Consider the following 23,687-nt stretch of genomic DNA (forward strand, 5'->3'; position numbering starts at 1 on the left):
GTAACCAAATATTGTCCTTGTGTATGTTAATTACTTTATACATTTTAGTATTCCCTTAAAAATATATATTTTACTGTGCAATCCCTTTATAAGGTCAATAATTTATAAAGAAGGGTGGCATTGTTTCAGTTTATGGTTCTAATCATTTTTGTTATGGGTTTTAACAAAATATCATGGCGAAGAAGTAAATATGGCACTAAAGGCTTCAAAAGGCCAACGTTCAACAGAGACAATATAATGGTAGTAATCCGCTCAATGTACTGAAAAAGGGTACAAGGAAACCAAAAGAAGAGGGAGGAGACTAGGAAAAAACCTAGCAATTTCACAACACTTTTTTGCCTCCTAAATTACGCTCTTTACCGTGTGGTATAAATGACATAACAACTTTATTCAGCGGGTCATTACGATTGGGGCAATACCAAATTGACCTAGTTTTCTTACTTTTAGACCGTAAACACACTTTTTTTTATTTTTTTATTTATTTTTTAGGAGTCAAAACTTATTTTATTAATTTTTTTGCCGATGCAGCTTTGAGGGCTTTTTTTTTTTTTTGCGGGATGACTTTTAGTTTTTATTGGTATCATTTTGGAGCACGTGCGACTTCTTGATTACTTTTTATCAAGATTTTTTTAAGGCAGGATGAACAGAAAATGTTAATTCTGGAATTGTATTTTATTTTTTTATGGCGTTCACCGTGCACGTTAAATAACGTAATAGCTTTATAGGTGGGGTCGTTATGGATGCGAAGATACCAAATATGTATAATTTTTTGTAAGGGGAAAAAGTGAGTTTTTAAATAATTTGTAACTTTTTTTTTCTAGTCCCACAAGGGGACTTTACTGTACAATCATCTGATCGCTTTTATAATACACTGCAATACTTCTGTATTGCAATGTATTACTGCCAGTCGGACAGGCATCTGTTGGGCCATACTTCTGGCATGGCCTTGCAATCATTAACTAATAGCAGACCTGGGGGTCTTTGTTAGGCCTTCGGCTGCGATTGAAGCCACTGGCACCCTGCGATCGGTGCCGGTGGGGTGAGAGAGGGAGCCCCCTCCCTCTAAAACCACTTAGATGCGGCGCTCGCTATTGAGCGCCGCATCTGAGGGGTTAAACGAGCAGGATCGATATGGATATCGATCCCGCCCGCTCGAGCAGGTCTGCTCTCAGCCCTCCGCTACCTCTGGTAGCTGAGAGCAGGGAGGTTTACCTGCTCCCGATGGTGTTTATTCCGATGCAGCGCCGTAAAAAGGCAATTGCATCGGAATAAGGTCCGTTCGTGGGCGGTTACTAGCGGGTTAAACTTCTATTTGAAGTAAAGCAGTGTTTAGTGTTTGTGTTAAGTGGAAAATTGAATGTATGACCTGAGATTTGCCTCATATTGCTATTTTTTGTTTTTCCCTCCTAGGAATTAAATGAAAACCAGAGTACTCCAAAAAAAGAGAAACAAGAGTGGCTATCAAAGCAGAAAGAGAATTTCCAGCATTACCAGGCTGAAGAGGAAGCCAATCTCCTTCGTCGTCAAAGGCAATACCTAGAACTGGAGTGCCGACGTTTCAAGAGGCGGATGTTACTCAGCAGACATAACCTTGAACAGGATTTGGTTAGAGAGGTATGATATCAGCCGTCTGTGTATTGTAAGTTTTAAAACACTGTCTGAAAACTGGTCAATGCACCTATCAATTTACCCCAGAACCAATCCGTCTTCTGATATTTTTCCTCTCAGTCTACATTGGTCAGAACTAATTTTTTTACGAACATACAAATAATCATCAAAGGGGTTTGCCCACAAACTAAATCTAAGTTCAATGTAATGCCCATCCAATGTCACCGAATTTGTAAGTTTTTTTCCCCAAAGATGCACTGTTACATACATACATACATACTGTGACAACCTGGGGACCACTTGGCTCACAGGATCGCCATCTCCCGGATGAGATGGTTGGCACACGTAGAAAGTTCACTCCAACTCATGGAATAAAAGTTGAAACCAGCCGCAGCTAGCTTTATTGTCTTCACCACAGCAAGCAGTGTTACAACAAAAACATACAAAATAAACCCTAGGCCGTACAGCCTCTAACTAACACATTCAGTGTCCCTCACTACGAGACAATGAGCCTTGTGCCCAATACGTCAAAACCTTCACAGTTTTACCTTACCCGGTGGTGACTCTCACAGGCTAGCATGCCTGTCTTCCCCAGACTGAGAGCCCCGTGTGAACTGCACACACCTGACTTAAAGAGCCGTCTCAGGTGAAGCCTAACTAAGCTCATCAGACAGCCCAAGACACGGACTGTCTCTATGGAGTGGAAGACGCCCTTCTCCTTCACACTCCAGCAAACCATGCCCTATTCCGGGTTTTACACCCAAGCAACAGCAGAGAAAACCCTCTCTGCTGTACATGCTCCCTGGTTGCTTGAAACTGGACAGTTTCTGCACTGTCCAGTAGCTGCACTACTACAATACATACATACATACATACATACATATCTAACCCCTGTCATCTGTTCCATTTATCCTTTCTGTTTTTCATTTCGGACTGTAACCCATTCTTCAATCTATGGTCGCACATGTAAAGATACCTACCATAGTTTTTTTTTTGTGTTCGGCTTCCTCCAATCATGCACGTGATTTGTCTGCGCATTCGCAGAGCCTCTAACTCACTTCAGCTCATCGGAACTGCTGCACATGCGCAGTGGTATGCATCTTCAGAAGCTCGGATGCAGTTGGCAAACCCAGAGACTGGCTGAGTCTTCCTATCTTGTATAATCTGTGGGACGGGATTCGGTGACTGCAGTTAGATTGAGTGACAGATCTGGAGAGTGTGTGCTGCAGACACAGTAATTATGGGACATGTCTGCACAGCGCTGCTGCATTCACATGACTGATCTTTCAATGCCTGCCCACAAAACAGACGCAAAATGGGCATGAAAAAGCAATGTAAGCGGCTAGTTATTATGTTTTCCATGGTAGGAAGCCGTGGCCAGATCGATTTTATTAGTCACTTTTGTGGGCAAACCCCTTTAACAATAGTCCTTTTATGGTGATATCCTTACCAATAATAATTGTTATGGTCACCTTAAAGGGGTTTTCTCACCTTTCACATTGCAGCCGCCACATTTGAATAGCTGATCACCAGGAGTCCGGCACCTGGCAAGCACGGCAAACAGCTGATCTAGCCGGGGGAAGCTTTCTCTGGCCAGACATTACCCCTGCATGGCGGCCATTCAGAAGACGGCTCGAGTCCACCAGTAAAGGACTTGTTCTAGCTCATTGATGGGGGGTGGGTGTCCAGAGCGGAGAAAACCCCATTTAAGACCATCCGCATAGATTTGGCTTTAGATGGTATCTATGGACTACCATATAGTCTTGAGAATACAACCTGTTAAGTCATTAGTATTAGAGTATGCTTCCTCTTTCTTGTTCACATAAGTTCATAGGGAATTGATGGACTACATGTTTGGTTCAGTCTGCAAAGTAAGTCCACAACGAATGCATGCTTGCACGGCATGAATAGAGGATTTGTCAGCATTCAGTACAGTTAATGAAAATGGACGCCCAGCAGCATGTATTTTCTATAAATGTGCATGCTTATGGCTTTAGAATCTATGCAGTTGCATAATTGGGAATCCGATTAGTCTGATATCCCAACAGAATTCGGACTAAACAGAAAATATATTAGGTTTGATTTTTGTTTATGGAAATAATGGAGCACCATCATGGGAAGCAATGGAGGAGCGGGTTCACATAACGTTTGGGCTGTGTCATAAATATACGTTTCTATACCAAATAACCGTATGAAAACTTGCACTGTGATGCACTCATAGCTTTCAATAAGCCAACCGTATGCAGAAATAACATTCTTTTGGCATACGTTTTGCCCATTGAATGCTATAACCACTTTTATTTTTTTTATTTTTAACTGGAGCATGGCTTGCCACAATATTCTGTTCTGTCAAACCACAAGACTCCAATAGATCGGCATAGGTAACCTGTCTGAAATCACCTGTATGTCCCAAACATGATCTAGAATCTTAGAAGAATTCTCGCAATAGTGCAAGCCGAATTGCATAGGTACATTTGCTGTGATATCCTGTTCTATTTGTTTCGCTGACCTATGAGAGAATACTAAAAAAAAACGTTGTACATTTGTCCTCAGCTCCTTTGTGGCCAGGGTATTTTGAGCCTCATGGAACAGACACGTTGCAGAGATTTTTGGTACAACTAAAGCTTTATTTTTTTTATCAGAAAGAACTTGTACTCAAACTTGTAATATTAATGGAATGATCTTCCCTTTCATTTTACATGTTTTCATTAGTTTTACTTATATTAAGCCTTTTCTTTGCTAGGAGCTGAATAAGAGACAGACACAAAAGGATCTGGAACACGCCATGCTCCTAAGACAGCATGAGTCGATGCAAGAATTAGAGTTTCGCCATCTAAATACTATACAGCGGATGAGATGTGAGCTTATAAAGCTACAACACCAAACTGAACTCACAAATCAGCTTGAGTACAATAAACGAAGAGAACGGGAATTAAGGCGCAAACATGTCATGGAGGTGCGACAACAACCCAAAAGCCTCAAGGTACTGGCTATGACTTATTATTTATATGTCTACTAGCAGTGTGCTTTTATAGCCAAAGCTGTTTCTCATGCAAAATTAATAAACCCAGAGTGATTATCTCCTTATCCATTTGTCGTGAAAATGGCAAATTATGTTTATAAATATTAGAGATAAGCTCTTTAGGTGAACTGCTAAAGTGCACAAGTAATTGTTGTAAAATACACTCTAAGGAAGTAGGGGTCTACAGTATGATTTCCAATAAGAAAAATCTGGGAAATTAAAGAGGCTCTGTCACCACATTATAAGTGTCCTATCTCCTACATAAGGAGATCGGCGCTATAATGTAGGTGACAGCAGTGCTTTTTATTTTAAAAAAAACAATTTTTACCACTTTATTAGCATTTTTAGATTTATGCTAATGAGTTGCTTAATGCCCAAGTGAGCGTATTTTCACTTTAGACCAAGTGGCCGTTGTACAGGGGAGTGTATGACGCTGACCAATCAGCATCATGCGCTCCTCTCCATTCATTTACACAGCGCATAGGGATCCTGTTAGATCCTTATGTGCTGTCTTATACTTACACATTAACGATACTGAAGTGTTTAGACAGTGAATAGACATTCCACGGGATGTCTATTCACAATCTCTGCACTTCGTTACTCTGTCTGTGGTAGTTACAGCAGAGGACGCGTGATCTCGCGAGATTACGCGGTAAATGACAGGTTACAACGAGATCACGCTTCCTCGGCTGTAACTACCACAGAAACAGTAACGAAGTGCAGAAATTGTGAATAGACATCCCGTGGAATGTCTATTCACTGTCTAAACACTTCAGTATTGTTAATGTGTAAGTATAAGACAGCACATAGCGATTTAACAGGATCTCTATGCGCTGTGTAAATGAATGGAGAGGAGTGCATGATGCTGATTGGTCAGCGTCATACACTCCTCTGTACAACGCCCACTTGATCTAAAGTGAAAATACGCCCACTTGGGCATTAAGCAACTCATTAGCATAAATCTAAAATCGCTAATAAAGTGGTAAAAATAGATCGTTTTTTTAAATAAAAAGAATTAGTCACCTACATTATAGCGCCCATCTCCTTATCTAGGAGATAGGGCACTTATAATGTGGTGACAGAGCCGCTTTAAATAATAATGCGTGTCTTCGACTGGAATCACACATGCAGTATTTAAGCCAAAAAAGAGGAGGGTATACAAAAGAGAGGAGACGGTTCAGTCTTTCCTTCTATACTTCTCATGGGTTCCATCCTGTGTTTGGCTTTAAAAAGGACCAAAAATACTGCATTTGGGATTCCAACCGTAAGGTGGCCATACACATTAGATGTATGTCGGCGGGACAGGCCCACTATCTAATGTGTATGGTGGCGTCCCGACTCTCCCACAGCAGTAGATGTCAGTGGAAGAAGGGTCAGGCGTGTTGAATTTCAACATGCCCATCCTTTTGTTCGTAAGGAGATAAGCCGCTGCCAGAGAAGTCTGCAAGCGTGCATGTGTATGGGGGTGTCGTTCGAAATTGCTGTCGGCAAAATGATCGTTCGGCGGACAGCTATTTAAAGTATATGGCTACATCCAGCTCCCCTCCCCCAACACACACACCCACCTACCTGCACACACTTGTATGTATATTAGGTGGTTACCTATACAGGTGTATATATACCCTAATAAGCTACTATCTTTTGCATTGCTCTTTAGGAGTGGAGAAGACTTAATAGCAAAGCCCTGGGGAAATATGATATTGCATTTGTGTTTTTGTCCGCAGACACCAGATGTTTTACAATAACCTGTGTCTGCTGCATTTACAGAAAATCTGTTCTGCTGACTGATTCCCAGAGCATTGGTGGGAAGTGTGTATGCAGCTCCACTGTTTATCAGATTAATCATACTCATAAGCAGAATGCTTTTTTATTAAAACTGAGACATGCGGATGTCTTAAATGTCTCATAGGTGGGGTGGGCGTCCCAACTCTAGGTTTACCACTTTTCTGGAGTTATGTGGTCAACCTCTTTCCATAACTTTTAAAGACATGAATAACGTGCACTGTGCACTTGCCTTGCCACTTCTACTTTGAGTCTGTGGCCAGGAGGGCAAATCACCTAGGATCACAAACCGTAATTGCAGATTCAAACTATTAAAGTATCCAGTGATATGTTACATATTCAAGCCGTTTATTCTAGTTTAGTATGTGTTTCATGTACAAACAATGTATTTAAATGTAACATAAATACATTAAATGGTCACTAACTTTTCAATAAGCTTTGCATAATTCAATAGTATAACCGAATATAAGAAACTTTCATATATCATCTGTAGTCGAGAAAAATGCCTTTTTATTTTTTTATCAGGCGTCCCTTTCCTTTTAACTGATCACTTACTCTGAATTTACTGATTTTTCCGTCTCCTCAAGATAAGATGGACTAACGGCTCACTGATGGATTAGGTTACAGCTGCCCATAGAAGTCTTTAGAGAGAGGTGGAGGGAGTAGAGAAAGAGCCAGAGAGAGACACACAGACGCTGCAGCAGCTTCTAGTAAGAGTAAGGCCTTATTCACACGACTGTATTCGGTCTGTGATATACCGCATGTCGGCCGCATTTCCCGTTCCGAACACAGTTCAGGGAGCTGGGCGCCTAGCATCATTGTTATGTATGACGCTAGGTGTCCCTGTCGCCCCGCGGGAATACTGTCCTGCGTGGGGAATGATTGATTAGTGACTAAAGAAGTAAAATCCTCAGATTTCTTGACATGTTTGCATAAAGCACATCAACCCTGGCCGCATTTATAGCGATTGACATTGTGAGTCAGTTATGGAATATAGAGAATGAATACCTATATAGAACCAGACCTAACAATAAACGTTATGGTAAACGTCCACACATATCAAAGAAGAACAGACAATAAATACCTAGAACTGTATGTGAGGACAGATAATAGTGCCCCGTAGGGAAAGAATAACACCAAGTACAGCAAGAAATTTGCAAAAAATATACATCCTTTATTACAATAAATATAAGAACATGTTGGCCATCAAGACCTAAAAACCACAAACAATTAAAATATGCAAAGTGGAAAACATAAGGCTACTAACAAATGGCATATATAAAATGTTCAAGAAATGCCATGCAGTCGTTCTGACAGTCATGCCATAAATGCATGTGTTACAAAAAATGACAGACACCTGGAACTATGTCTCCAGAAGAGTATACTAGGACAGAACAGTGTAATATAGACCCTTGTGAAAATGGTATGCAAGGAGGACTAAATAGCCAACACTGAGTGATCAGTGTAAATAGAATGGTATAGAAACCAGGATATCACCAAAAATTACAATAGGTCCCAGAAGCCATACCAACCAGTATATTGCATATCAAGCCAAAAAATGAATATCCACCGCAAGAGCCCCAACGCGCGTTTCGCGGTAGCTTTTTCAAGGGGTACTCAATGGAATATAGGCTAGGGGAGAACATATTACTGAAGGATGAAAATCTTCCAGCAATGTATCTGACCCCTGATTGTTATATATTCTGTAGAATTTCATCTTGATACAACATATAGATATATTTTTGTAGGATGCCTCCTAATAGCACAATAATATATACCTGCGCCTTATGTAAAGAACACTGCTGTGGATGAAGGTCATCCATATGAGATCACATACAGCGATCATCAAACTTTCAAACACTATTCTGTTTTAGAAGTCGATGAGTTCTTATTAGTATGCACTGTCACCTAGTACTGGTAATGAATGTATGTTGTACTTTACATGATTTACTATTTTATTGTTATGTCGAAGGTGTTCCTGTGATTTGAGTTTAACATATGCATTTTTGTATTGTCTTGTTCAGTCTAAAGAGCTCCAGATCAAGAAGCAGTTCCAGGATACTTGCAAGATTCAGACGCGACAATATAAAGCTTTGCGAAATCACCTTTTGGAAACCACACCAAAGAATGAACACAAAGCTGTTCTCAAGCGGCTGAAAGAAGAGCAGACTCGTAAACTGGCAATATTAGCTGAGCAGTATGACCATAGCATTAATGAGATGTTATCTACCCAAGCAGTAAGTGCATAAAATCCTTAGATGGAAACAAGTAGTTTGAATTGAAATCGGGGTTTAGGGCCTGTTCACAAGTTGCGTAAATACTGCATAATACAGTAACCGCACAGTGGATGAAATAGAACAAATCTCTTCCTCGCACTGCGTGAATGATAAGTGGAAACTAACGCTCAGAAATTGACCTGTGGTGCAGAGTTTTAGTCCGCAGAATGTCCATTGTATTTGCGTAAACGCTGCTTATTTGTTGCGGGTTTTCCCCATCGAATACAATGGGAGGTAAAATCCACAACAAATAGCAGGTGTTGCGTTTATTCGATTCCGTCGCAAAAAATGAATGTGACCGCTGCAGCCAATCACAGGCTGTAGCGGCTGTCAAACGGGATGAAACATCATCCCGGTAGGCAGGCTTGGATAACGTCATAGGGTCGGCCTCCTGGGATGACCGCCGCTACAGCCGATCACAGACTGCAGCAGTCTACTGGGATAAAACGTCATCCCAGGAGGCCAGCTAGCAGGCCGGCTGAATGCTCAGCAGTTTTCCACAGCGGACATTTCAGGTGAAAAACTGCACCACAATTTGGTGCGGTTTTTCACTTGGAATTCCCTGCGGCCACCAGGCGGATACCAGATACAGCAGCCCGGTACCAAATGATCCACGGACCGGTATTGGTCCGTGGCCCGGTGGTTCGGGATCACTGCTCTTTAGGATTGACCTAATGGTATCTTCTGCTTGCAAGCAGGCTCAGCACTCTGATTTGAGGAAAGCAGCTGACAGACGGGTTCACCTCTTGAAATGCTGCTTTCATGTCTTTTTCAGAGTGGGAACAGGGGCTCTGCATCAGCTGTTTTTTTTAAGGGGCTTTATGATTTTAGGTTAATATAGTAGAATCACTGTATATATAAAGTTCTACAACTTTCTAGGTTACTTTGTGTTTCGATTCCACACCATATTCAAGATATTTGTTTGCTGTCAGTGAATGAAAACACTCGTGATTACATTCACAGGCTGCAAACCCGTACATATCTAGTCCTGCTCTCAGATGAGAAGTGGATTCAACTGCAACTAGTCTAGACAAGTCTCTGAACTCCGGCCTGATAGTGTCGCAAACTAGCAAACAGTTTTGTGCAGCTTCTGCTGCATGTGTCTATAGCTCACAGAACATTGTCTAGACTGGTTACAGTTGTATCCACTTCTTTTCTGAGAGCAGGAATAGTCTCTACTGTTTTTCAGCCTCTGAATGTAAGTCCCCCTGTACACAGCCATGCCCGTAATTACAGCCGGTGATTACGGCCACGGCTGGCCATGGTCAGCCATCCGCTTTTGCGGGCCGTGCTACCATTGTGAAGTATGGGAGCACTGTCCGTAAAATCAAAAAATAGGACATGTCCCATTTTTTGCGGGTTGTTTTTTACGGCCCTGACCGAAAATGTATGGGAAGCTGTCCGTGGCAATAGAAATGAATGGGTCCGTACTTTGATCACTTTGATAATTGCAGATCAAAATTACGGCCGTGTGCATGGGGCCTAAGCAAGTGTTCTCATTTACAGAAACAAAACATTGAAAATGGTGAGGAATTGAAACACAAATGGGGGGAATTTAATAACCTTTCTACACAAGTTTTCTGGCATGGAAAAGTCGTAAAAGGTCGCAAATAGCGACTGTTTCCCCTTTTTATGCCGCCCTCACCCCTTTTGTGGAAAGGGGGCTTGTCTCTTCGAGAGGGAACGGGGCGGACAAATTCATTATAATTTACACTGGTGTCAATTTATAGTGGAAATATGTGCTAGGTCCTAGCTGGCATAGATTTCACTCTGGGGTGTTGCAGGGTAGAGGCCTGTACTTTGCCCCCCTCCAGGTCAGACTACCACTCTTCGCCTATCAGACAATTAGAAATAAATATATATTATGCTTACTGTTGCAGCTCATACATCGTACTGATGTCCGGCAGCGTCATGACATTGTATGTGACACAGGACTCTGGACGCTAAGTGCTGCGTCGCATACAAGGCCCCGATGCTGCTCGGTGCCAGGACCTTGTATGAGCCGCAACAAGCTGAGGGAAGAAAAGGTGAGGTGAGCATACATTTTTTTTTATTTTTTTTTTATTCGGAGGAGTTGGGGGAAATGATTGGCGCACGGCCACGGTCGTGCCACAATTGTGGTGCGTGACGAGCGAAAAGATGCAATTTATTAAGGAGCATGCAGCTCTTCATAAATCTGTTGCATCTTACTCGATTGGAGCAGAAAGCTGAGACTGACATATGAAATTATTATCTTTGTAAATCTGCTCCATCGTGTAAGAGTAAGTTGTAGAACTTTTCATTAATACAGTTATTAAGCTTTATTTATATAAAACAGGAAAACTCCTGTAAAGAGGCTCTGTCACCATATTATAAGTGCCGTATTTCCTACATAATGCGATCGGTGCTGTAATGTAGATAACAGCAGTGGTTTTTATTTAGAAAAACCATCTATTTTCACCAAGTTATGACCTATTTTAGTTTTATTCTAATGACTTTCTTAATAGACAACTGGCGTGTTTGTACTTTTGACCAAGTGGGCGTTGTGGTGAAAAGTGTATGACGCTGACCAATCAGCGTCATACACTTCTCCCCATTCATTTACTCTGCACATAGTCATCCTGCTAGATGACACTGTGCAGTCACTTACTCACACATTAACGTCACTGAAGTGTCTTGACAGTAAATAGACATCAACTCCAGCCAGGACGGGATGTCTATTCACAATCCCGTATCGTTTGTGTGTGACTTACTCACACCGCACATCGAGATCACGCTGTGCTGTCATTTACAGCGAGATTACGCTTGCTGTGCTGTAAGTCCCACACAAACGTTACCGAAGTGTCGGGATTGTGAATAGACATCGCGTCCTGGTTGGACGCGATGTCTATATACTGTCCAGACACTTCAGTAACGTTAATGTGTGTTTATGTGACTGCACATCGTGAACAACGCAGGATCACTATGTGCAGAGTAAATGAATGGGGAGAAGTGTATGACGCTGATTGGTCACTGATTGGTCAGCGTCATACACTTCTCTCCACAACGCCCACTTGGTCAAAAGTAAAAACACGCCCAGTTGTCTATTAAGAAAGTCATTAGCATAAAGCTAAAATCGCTCATAACTTGGTGAAAATATATTGTTTTTCTAAATAAAAAACACTGCTGTAATCTACATTACGGCGCCGATCACATCATGTACAAGATAGGACACTTATAATGTGGTGAGAGAGCCTCTTTAACTCTTTATGGGCTTCTAATGACCTTCATGTCAGCACTTTTGGACGTTGATCTTGTAGATGGGTTGATTTTCTTTGTTTTTGTTTTGTTATTCTGCTGTTTCACTGCACTCTTCCTAAACTTCGTTCACATCTGCGTCAGGGTTCTAACGTTCCGTCTGAGCTTTCCGTCAGAACGGAGCCCTCACTGAAACAAACGCAAACCATAGGTTTCCGTTTGCATCACCACTGATTTCAACGGCGACGGATCCAGTGCAAATGGTTTCCGTTTGTCTCGGTTGTGCAAGGGTTCCGTCGTTTTGACGCAATTTATACCGTAGTCGACGTAGCAACGACGGAACGTGAGAACGGATCCCTGATGCAGACATTTATGTTTATGGAAAGGTGTTTTGTTGTTCAGAATGTCGGAACATCATTTGATTTCTACAGCTTTTATTTAAAGGCACCTTTGAAATGGCTGTTAAAAGAAAACATTCACTAGCTGAATGTCCTCGTTAACCACCTTCCAAGGTGTCAGAATGAGAGCACTTTATTCTATTTCATAGAGTTAGAAGTGGAGTTCCAAGTGATCTGCTATTAATTGGTTGATTGACTTGTGGTGTGATCAGGCCTAATGTCCTAGTAGAGTAGGAACAAAACCTGCGTCATGCTAAAAAGTACAGTCTCTTCCCAAGTCATTATTTTTGACAACATCCTGAAAATGTGTTTCGTTGCTGATTAAAAGGCATGAATTCCGTATGAGAATATGTCAACTGAGTGAATTGGCACAGGAAATCCATGACATCTTGGGCTGACTATACCAAAGTTGTGGTAGCACTGCGGTCTACTTAGTACCAGTTTCCCTTAGTTGCTTCTATTTTATTGCATTTCTATGCTCCTCCCTAGTATGTTGGTCTTAGCTGATATTTAATATTTAAAGACTAAAATCAGACCTGAGTAGGAAAATAACTTTGCCTTTTTTTTTTTTTTTGAAGTTGCGTCTGGACGAGGCACAGGAAGCAGAGGGACAGGTTTTGAAGATGCAGCTGCAGCAAGAACTGGAGCTACTGAATGCCTATCAGAGTAAAATTAAGATGCAAGCAGAGGCCCAACATGACCGTGAATTACGTGATCTGGAACAAAGGGTTTCTCTCCGTAGAGCCCTTCTTGAGCAGAAGGTACGTGATTTAAAGATTCTGACTTTCTCGTTTGAAAAAAAACAAAAAACGTTTACCCTTGTTTACTAAAACAATGAAGTTGAATTCAACGTGTTGGGCTTCGTTCACATCTGTGCCAGGGTCCCGTTCCGTTGGAGCTTTCCGTCGGAACGGGACCCTGAGTGACACAAACGGAAACCAAAGGTTTCCCTTTCCATCACCGTTTCAATTGTGACGGATCTGGTCCCAATGGTTTCCGTTTTTCTCCGTTGTACAACGGTTCCATCGTTTTGACGGAATCAATAGTGTAGTCAACTACACTATTGATTCTGTCAAAACGACAGAACCCTTGCGCACCGGAGACCAACAGAAACCATTGGGACCAGATCCGTCACCATTGAAACGGTGATGGAAACGGAAACCTATGGTTTCCATTTGTGTCTGTCAGGGCTCCGTTCCGATGGAAAGCTCAGTCGGAACGGAGCCCTAGCGCAGATGTGAATGAAGCCTTATTATAGTTTTGCAATTTTAACTTATATTTGTTTTACTTTTAGGCTATGTTTACAGTTCTGTAATGGCTTCCGTTTATAATTGAGCCGTTACATCTATCCCAGATCGGCTAATGCTGACAGGTCCCCTTGACTTTAATGGGTTCATCTTGGTTTTTGGTATTTTTAGGGGCAACAGTAGCAATTAAGACTGTGCTATTGTCGCCATGAATAATTAGTAGAAGAACCAATGGAATCTCTGAATGCGAGTGTGTACAGAGCTTTATTGTTTTTTTTGTGGGTGTCCTATATTAGCCACCTCTACCTCCATTAGCGTGGCTGCCTCCATATACAGCTGCACGGTAAATTGTGTTTGTTTTTTTTACCCTGCAATTAATTTAAAGGTTTGGGCTATTTAAAGTGGAGTTTCTATATCAGAGGGCAACACAATTAAAAAAACAAAACATAAAAATGGAAAGTGTCCAAGAGGTAAGCACAGCCACAGTTGTTTAACATGTGAACACTTGTCTTGAATGAATATAGCAAATTTATAATTTTTATCACTTATGCTGTTTTTTGGCTCTTTTTGGCATAGTCTCCCTATACTTACAGATTGCTTTAGTAGACTTTGTTCTACCTGTAGTCTTTTAGTTATGTCTCTTAGAAAACTTGAACATTTTCTGCTTTAATTTTAGATTGAAGAGGAAATGCTAGCTCTTCAAAATGAACGAACAGAGCGAATACGGAGTCTTTTGGAACGCCAAGCTCGGGAAATTGAAGCCTTTGACTCTGAAAGCATGAGACTAGGTTTTAGTAATATGATACTTTCCAATCTCTCCCCCGAGGCGTTCAGCCACAGCTACCCGGGAGCTTCTGGCTGGTCCCACAATCCCACTGGAGGCCCCGGACCTCATTGGGGACATCCCATGGGAGGCCCACCTCAAGCCTGGGGACACCCAATGCAAGGTGGGCCCCAACCATGGGGTCATCCTTCAGGGTCTGTACAAGGTGTCTCACGTGGCAGTACAATGGGGGTCCGCAACAGCCCCCAGGCTCTGAGGCGGACAGCTTCTGGGGGACGGACAGAGCAGGGAATGAGCAGGAGCACAAGTGTTACTTCACAGATATCCAATGGTTCACACATGTCTTATACATAACTGCAAGAAAAACTTAACGGCCATTCCTTTTGATCATTCAACACAAACTGCCTACAGATGTCCTCACAGCAGCTTTCTCAATGGTACTGAGCAGCTGCCAAAATAAGGCTTCCTACACATGCTGTATTTTACTCCGTTTGTACAGGGTTACTTGTATGTGTGTTATCTAGAGTATGATTGCATTGGCTGCTGGGTTTGTTCGTTTTTTTTTTGGTTTTTTTTAATCAGGGAATTGTTTGAAGGAAACGCAAAGTAAAGCATGTGGGATGTGCTAAAAGTGAACATGGTTTTGAAATACCTACTTTACCTATCAGAAGCGACATGCCGTCTCAGACTACACAGATTCACTTTTAAAAACGACATCGGCACTTTGAGCGCTCGGAACATTCCCTGGCTCTCAATACTCATCACTACACTCCAGTAGGGCATTGTCATTTCTCACTCTTGAGACTTTAGTAAATCCTCCTTTGAGTGAGTGATCCGATCTGTTTTTTTGACACCTGTCAGAAGATTACAAGGAGCATAGCAGTTACTGCTTTTAGTTTGCTAAACATTTCTTATATTTTTGCTAATGTGTCAAATAAATTAGCTTTAAATAGGCCAAAATTGTCTCATCAGATTGAATAGGGTATGTCTATCGCTGCTCCTATGATATTCCAGAATCACTGATGATTCTTATAGCACTAGTTTGCTATAGGCATATCCATTCTCCTGCAGAGAATATGCGCAATTTACGTTTTTTTTTTGTTTTTTTTCTGCTACTTCACTGGTTTAAGGCACATTTGTGATCTTGTACCGTATATCATAAGGTGCAGTCGGTCATGTTTGCTAAGAAATGGCACTCTTGCCTGCTGTTGTTGGATGGAGCATAGCCCCTAAGCCCCTCTGTCTTGCTTGGTATGATATGGACATCTCAGCAATGTTTGCTGGTGGTTTGCTAAGCATTTTTGATGGCCGTGGTCTAGGAATATCTGTTCTAGCATCAGCATAATTGCACGTCACAGAAGCATGGCACAAAGTGTAGCAGTAAAGTATTTTTTTTTTTAGAAACCTATTCTTTCTTTATTCATATCCAGCTCTATCCACAGTACGTTTAATAGCTTCCCATTACCTAATACCATAGCTGTATCTAGCACGCTGCTCAGGAGCAATGCCCGTGCGATCACGTTAGAAGCTACATGCATGCGTTTGATGCCATGTCCCCGTCACAGCTGTATATGAGCCAAGCGTGTGTGTGTTGTTTTTGTTTGTTAGTCTTTTTTAAGTGAAGCATCAAGTGAATTCTGTTCACTTTTATCGATTCATGTGCTATCATTCGTGGTAGTGGTATGAAACTTTTGTCCTGCTGATCTTCGGAGGGTATGCAGTGTCCTAGGTGGCAGCACAGAATGTGAAAAGAGGTTTGATTTGTAGATATAGTATATTTGCTGGGTGGAGAGGGGAGAGTAATAAAATGCAGTTCCAAGTATTTAGGACTTGTTCACCGGCATGTATTTCAGGCCCATGTACCCTTCTCTTTATTAAAATGAATACAAAAAGAACAGCAGCAGAAGTAGGAAAGAAAAACCTTCCTGCTTGAAACCAATCCTCTTTCTGATAACCAAATAAAACTGGCCAAAAATTGCCTGAACCGCTGTGGTGTGAACAAGCCCTTGTCTTGGCTCTTGGTAGGTAGTGTGTGAAATGAGCCTTTCACCAGCTGATGCCGTTCTCTTACATTTAATGTTCCTCCGTATAAATGCAGCATTTCCATGTTACGCAGAACAAAGTATTTCAGCTTCTCAGTATTTCTTCTACTGAGGGAATATTAAAGATGTCAAGGTTCAGAACGTATCGTTCTATTTAAATTTAGTATGTCACGATTTATTTTTTATTTTTTTAAAGACTCACTACATAAAACCATAGCATTTGTCTCACACCAGGTCATTTCTGATGCAATTTGTAATATTCAGAGAATTATGAGTTCATGTTGCTTACATAAAATATACATTTTCACCATTTTTATCTATATATGTTTAAAGTTTGCCACCATTTATACTTGGCAACCGTACGACGGCCGGCGAGTATCGTGCATGGGTTCAATTGTAATTAATTCGAACTGTGCACAATACTTTCTAGGCGTCATACAGTTGCCATGGCAACTGTACTGCCCAGCGTGCAGGAGCGCGTCTCCGGCTAGAGGGGGAATTTAAAGGGAAACTGTCCGCTCTCCTGACATGTCTATATTAGTAAATGCTAGATTCTAGAGCGCATAGTCTCAGAATGTATTGTGCTTTTCCTCCTTGAAATGTATGAATAAATTTAACAACTTGGTATTACCAATCCCTACACAGTCTGAGGCTGTCGGCACTGATTGGACAGTATAAGGGGAGATTCACACGAGCGTTGCGTTTTTGCGCGCGCAAACAACGCGGCGTTTTGCGAGCGCAAAAACCATTTGACAGCTGCGTGTGTCATGCGTGTCTGATGCGCGGCTGCGTGATTTTCGCGCAGCCGGCATCATAGAGATGAGGCTTGTCGACGCCCGTCACTGTCCAAGGTGCTGAAAGAGCTAACTCTTTCAGCACCCTCGACAGTGAATGCCGAACACAACAGCGAAAAACCTGTAAAAAAAAAAGATAAAGTTCCTACTTACCGAGAACTTCCCGGCCGTTGCCTTGGTGACGCGTCCTTGGTGACGCGTCCTTGGTGACGCGTCCTTGGTGACGCGCCTCTCTTGACATCGGGCCCCACCTCCCTGGATGACGCGGCAGTCCAAGTGACCGCTGCAGCCTGTGATTGGCTGCAGCCTGTGCTTGGCCTGTGATTGGCTGGAGCTGTCACTTGAACTGAAGTGTCATCCCGGGAGGTCGGACTGCAGGAAGGAGACAGGAGTAATCGGTAAGTTAGAACTTCGTTTTTTTACAGGTTCATGTATTTTGGGATCGCAAGTCACTGTCCATGGTGCTGAAACAGTTTAACTCTTTCAGCACCATGCACAGTGAATCTCTCCCGACGTCGCGGACCGGAAATTTTTTTGCCGGGTTCGGCCAAAACGAGTTTGGCCGAACCCGGTGAAGTTTGCCTCGGTTGTCGGGGTTCGCTCCTCGCAAAGACACTCCGTTTGGATGCTTGGAAACAGAAAAGCACGTGGTGCTTTTCTGTTTTCATTCATCCTTTTCACTGCTGTTGCGCGAATCACGCTCGTCCCACGGAAGTGCTTCCGTGTGGTGCGCGTGATTTTCACGCACCCATTGACTTCAATGGGTGCGTGATGCGCGAAATACGCAGAGTTATTGAACCTGTCGCGCTTTTTGCGCAGCAGACAAACGCTGCGCAAAAAGCACGGACTGTCTGTACTGCCCCATAGACTTGTATTGGTCCATGCGTGCCGCGTGAAAACCACGCAGCCCGCACGGACCGAATACACGCTCGTGTGAATCCCCCCTAAGTGTGGAGGGACACGCCCCATTGACAAGGAATAGTACTCCTAAATTTCCATGAGGAATAAGAGAGGAACGGCACAATGCAGAGTTCTAAGGAAAGATGCTCCAGAATTGTTATTTTACGGGGAATGAAAGTGTTTACTAAAACAGACATGTCAGGAGAGCCGGCACGTACCGGCAAGGAAAGGACGTTTGTTTGTTTTTGCATAAGCTGTATACCTATTGGAATTTATAGCAAAAAAAGCAATTTATCAATGCTGAGGGAAAACCCATTCAGTCGGGGGGTTACCACTAGGATTGGCATATGTTTGATAGCTGTGGTTTTTTTTTTAACCAGATTTTGAGCTCACAGGTTTTTCCAATCAAATAAGCTATTAGCATGTTTCAGTCCGTGTTCGTTCATATTTTTTCCCTAGGTTTTGTCGTATTTGAATCCTATTTTATTATTCACCTCAAATGTTACAATCCATTCCACCTAATTGGACGCTACATCTGCAGTGCTGAGAACTAAACATGCCCTTATCAAAACAGAATAGTTTTTGCTGAAAGTCTACATCTTTGTACTTTAGCCCTTCCGTACATTAAATATTTACTCACTTGCTAATCAGACAGCCAGAGGTAAACTAGGCACTGTTCAGTGTGGACATATGACCCGCAAGATCCGTAAACAAGTGCATGGGTGAATTACTCCCTACTGGGAAGCAAACTAGAAAGATCCTGGCGTCCCAGGCCAGTGGTTAAGAGACTCTGTCACCACATTATAAGTGCCCTATCTCCTACATAAGGAGATGGGCGCTGTAATGTGGGTGACAGTAATGCTTTTTATTTAAAAAAAACGATCTTTTTTCACAACGTTAGGAGCGATTTTGGTTTATGCTAATGAGCTTTCTTAATGCCCAAGTGGGCGTATTTTTACTTTCGACCAAGTGGGCGTTGTACAGAGGAGTGTATGACGCTGACCAATCGGCATCTTGCACTCCACTCCATTCATTTACACTGCACTAGCGATATAGATATATCACTATGTGCAGCCTCATACACAAGCCCTAACATTACTACAGTGTCCTGATAATGAATACACATGACCATCCAGCCTGGACGTCATGTGTACTCAGAATCCTGACACTTCTGAATCTTTTTTTGTGAGATTCCGGCAAGTGAAACGAAATCTCGCGAGATTACGGAGGTAAACGAGATTTAGTTTCACTTGCCGGAATCTCACAAAAAAAATTCAGAAGTGTCAGGATTCTGAGTACACATGACGTCCAGGCTGGATGGTCATGTGTATTCATTATCAGGACACTGTAGTAATGTTAGGGCTTGTGTATGTGGCTGCACATAGCGATATATCTATATCGCTAGTGCAGTGTAAATGAATGGAGAGGAGTGCATGATGCCGATTGGTTAGCGTCATGCACTCCTCTGTACAACGCCCACTTGGTCGAAAGTAAAAATACGCCCACTTGGGCATTAAGAAAGCTCATTAGCATAAACCAAAATCGCTCCTAACGTTGTGAAAATAGATTGTTTTTTTAAATAAAAAGCACTTCTGTCACTTACATTACAGCGCCCATCTCCTTATGTAGGAGACAGGGCACTTATAATGTGGTGACAGAGTCTCTTTAGTTCTCATTATAAAAATGTTGTCACCATAGAGACTTGGGTTCCTTTCCAACATGCTTTTAATCGTATAATGGACAGTATTTAATTATGTATCTCCTGTTTTATCATCCAGCAGTGAGTCAAAGAAAATATCCAGACGAAACATAGGACAGGTTAAGTGACTTTGGTTATATAGCCATTTATAGGAGATCTGTACTTAAAGGGGCTTTCCCATCAGGACCATTTACGACATATCCACAGGATATGTCAGATAGATGCGGACCTGCATTTATCTCTAGAATGGGGCCCCCTAAACACCGTTCTACCTCTCTGTGCTCCGGCTGACTCGTGTGATTTCCGACCGTGAAGAAGGAAACCACTGAGCTACGCGGTTTCTGTAAGTCACATAGAACTGAATGGTAGTTACGGAAACAGCATAAGTCCGACTGCTACGCTGTTTTCGTAACTCCTGAAAATAGTTAGGAAGGGGCCGGGAGACAGCGAGAGCTGAAATAGGTAGAACGGTGTTTAGGGGGCCCCGATGTAGAGATAGGTGCGGGTCCCAGTGGTGGGACCCGCATTTATCTGACATTTGACATATCCGGTGGATATGTCATAAGTGTTTCTGATGGTAAAACCCCTTTAATATAAAGCAAATTCTAAAATATCATTGAACTTTTCACACTACTCCTTCTTTTATCAGACAATATGTAGTTGTATTTCAGTGTTGGGGAAAGCCATATCCTTGTGTAGACCCCAGCTATAACACTAAATGAAGTTTTATTCCCTAATGATGAGATAATTAATTGATCTGATCAGCTCACTTATAGAGGATTGGAGTCATTGGTAAAATATGATCTATTTGGTCAGGTTCACATTTTTAATCTTGGGTTTTCTGAGCCAAAAAAAGATCAGTTAAAGGCAGAGAATGTAAAAATCGAATAAAATATATTACTCCCCTGGTATATCCCCCAGCACTCCAGCGCCGCTGCTGCGATGGGCTCAGCGAGTCTTGTTGGCTGCCCTGCAGTGATGACCTGCCGACTGCCCGCATGTAACCGCCTCATCACCACTGATGCCATTAATTGGCTATTCAGTATGTCATCACTGCAGGACAGCTAACGAATACGGCTGGAGCATTGGGGGAAATACCAGGCGAGTAATGTTTCTTTTGTTGTTTTATCACGATCTCTGCCTTTAGCCAATTTGTTTTTGGACAAGGAAAACCCCTTAAACCAGCTTATAGCCTTGCTAAGATTGTCTCAAAGAGGTTGCATGGTTAAGAAAAAATCTATTTTCAAATACCCTATTAGGACATTTTTAGTTAATAGAGGGGTCCCCCACTTTATTAGCCAGAGTAGAGAGTGGATATAAAGTGTCTCTCGCTCTGGAGGACCCATCATGTCAATACGTAACACGGACAGAACATTGATTTCAATTCAAACTGTGTAATTTTTCCCCTGTGATGGCACTACCGAGAAATTAAATGCTTGCCGTCCGTTTCCCTCTCAGATTAAACTTGCTGGGTGTATTAGCAGCAAGGCTCCCTGTGATTAACCTATTGTAGGGTCCCATCTGTCAAAAATGGCTGTCCACCTTTTAAAATGAACTTGTAATATGATCTGAAAATTTACAATGGGTCTTTTTTCAGGGTAGATTTAAATGTGATCTGCTTCTAGAGCAATATGTTAGAAAATAGAGTGGTTAAGGCCTGCAGGAGATCGTAGTTAGGCTTCGAGGATATTGAACAAGTTTCCCAATGTGTCTACATTAATCTGCAGCATTAGTTTGCATTGTTTTAACACTAAGGGGAAGGTAGCTTGATTTCACATCTGCATAACATTTTAATTATTTGGAATTTATTTTGGCACAGACATAGGATTTTGTTGGTTGTTCCCATCAGTCTATGGGCTTGGCAGACAATCCACCGATGTCTGCCGTTGTGGGAAGCTAGGAACAAACAGGTTGGATTTGAACACGTCTGATTCTATAAATGGCCTGGCATCAGAGGTGTCTGGATTATTCCCCTACTCCTTTGAAATAACATGCTTGGTTGTTCAGTCCACAACTATCTGATGTCTTTAGTGAGTGTTCCCCAAAAAAGGTACATGTGTCTGTATCCAGAAAACCTTGTAATGGCGTTCTAATGGCCATGTCTGAAAATCTCATCAATCTCCTGGTGCACTGTTAAAGGGGGTTTTACACTGGACGATTATCGGGCAGACGAGCGTTCATAGAACTGATAATTGCCCTGTGGAAACAGGGGAACGATGAGCAAATGAACGAGCAAACACTCGGATCAACTGCTGGTCGTATCATTTTAAAAAAGTGAATTGTTGTCGGCAGCTCATCTACCTGTGTAAACAGAGAGACGCACTGCCGACGTGATAATGTATGGGGACGAAAAATCGGAGTAACGCCCACTCATCCCCATCCATAGCTCCATGTGACAGGACCAAACAAGCGCCGACCTTCGATGTCTCGTTGATCGGCGCTATCTGCACCGGCCCCTTATCGGCCGGTGTAAAAGGGCCTTTATTCAGCAGATTGAGCGATTTTATCTTCAAATTACCTAAATGGGTTTTCTGATGCTACACATTTATGGCATTTCCATTGGATTGGACAGGCATGTCTTCCATAACTTCTTATGTTTTTTGCTGTTGCTGTACACATGGAAGTTTTAGCAGTTTTTAATACTACCGGTAATTATTTAAAGAGGTTTTCCCATGATTTAATATTAGATTTCTATTAGATCACATAAAACATAACACTGTTTTGCAATGAGTCATTTATAAAAAATACTCCTGTGTCTAGGTATTGCTGTTGCGTACTTGTTATGGTGCCCCCTAGTGTCCTTTTTATTCCCTCTCAGAACTTCTACCTAATGTATCAAGCGGCTCAGTCCTATGTCCATATCCTCTTTAACACGGGCGGTGGTGGAGTGATTTCTGCTATTGTGCAGGCACGCTAATAAGATTTGGCGCACTCGAAGTGACGACTTCTCACTAGCACTGGACGCAAGGGCTCATTCAGACGAGCCTATATGTAGTCACTGTGACAGCTGTTAAACGAACGGGGGCCGTTCACACGACCGTTTTAACAGAGCGCGTGAAGGGTCCTTGAAAAAATTAGGACAAGTCCTATTTTTTTGCACTTCACGCATCCCTTCTTAGGCTGTGTTCACACAGAGTTTTTTGCAGGAGGAAAATTCCTCCTGCAAAAACTGCTCCAGTAGGTTTTTGCACAGTGGTTTGACAAAAACTCGTCAAAACACTCGTCGAGGGTTTTTTTTCCTCTTTCTGACTCATTGAAATGGGGTTTTGGAGGAGGAAACCGCCTCAAGATGGGTCATGTTGCTTCTTTTTACCACGACGAGTTTTTTTTACTCGTGGAAAAAAAACTCGTCTGCCTCCCATTGAAATCAATGGGAGGCATTTTCGGGCGGTTTTTGAGGAGTTTTTTGGTGTGGTTTCTGCCCCAAAAAACTCGTCAAAAAACTCCGTGTGAACAGGGCCATAGACTCTAGTCTATGGGGGATTCGTGATAACACGTCCCGCATGGGTGCACCTCGGTCGTGAAAAACTGTAGTTTTTCCACATCCGAGGTTGGCTACGTTAGTCTGAATTTAGCCTAAGGAGCATGTTCTGATAGCAAATCAAAAGAACAGCAGGGGGCGCCATAACAATTACGTGGCAGCAACATCTACACATAAAAGCTTGTTGTTTTTTTTTGTTTTTTTTAAATAACGGATTCCAATTGAAAAGTTGCTATGTTTTACATGATCTAATGAATAAATATAATATTTTATTGTGGGAAAACTCCTTTAACTTCGAGTCCCATTGTGTGAACCCAGAGTTTAGTAGCGCAAACACCTTCAGGTAACAAGATGCTTCTCCCTATTCGTGTGCTGAATAAGACCGATCAGTGTAAGGGTATGTGCACACACACTAATTACGTCCGTAATGGACGGACG

At 42.2% G+C, this 23,687-nt stretch overlaps 1 protein-coding gene across 2 annotated transcripts in view; it reads left to right on the forward strand.

Moving 5' to 3' along the window:
* TAOK1 (TAO kinase 1) overlaps positions 1 to 17,302 on the forward strand; it is a 106,116-nt gene extending 88,814 nt beyond the window's left edge. For both annotated transcript variants that reach the window (XM_075854307.1, XM_075854308.1), the window contains exons 17-21: positions 1,411 to 1,614; positions 4,352 to 4,591; positions 8,437 to 8,649; positions 12,881 to 13,063; positions 14,226 to 17,302. In XM_075854307.1, the coding sequence (XP_075710422.1) occupies positions 1,411 to 1,614; positions 4,352 to 4,591; positions 8,437 to 8,649; positions 12,881 to 13,063; positions 14,226 to 14,687 (1,302 nt within the window). In that variant the 3' untranslated portion in view covers positions 14,688 to 17,302. The remainder of the gene's footprint in view (positions 1 to 1,410; positions 1,615 to 4,351; positions 4,592 to 8,436; positions 8,650 to 12,880; positions 13,064 to 14,225) is intronic.
* Positions 17,303 to 23,687: the final 6,385 nt, after the last annotated feature.

The sequence above is a fragment of the Rhinoderma darwinii genome, chromosome 2 (assembly GCF_050947455.1).
Source record: "Rhinoderma darwinii isolate aRhiDar2 chromosome 2, aRhiDar2.hap1, whole genome shotgun sequence".
In the NCBI taxonomy this organism is placed as follows: domain Eukaryota; kingdom Metazoa; phylum Chordata; class Amphibia; order Anura; family Rhinodermatidae; genus Rhinoderma; species Rhinoderma darwinii.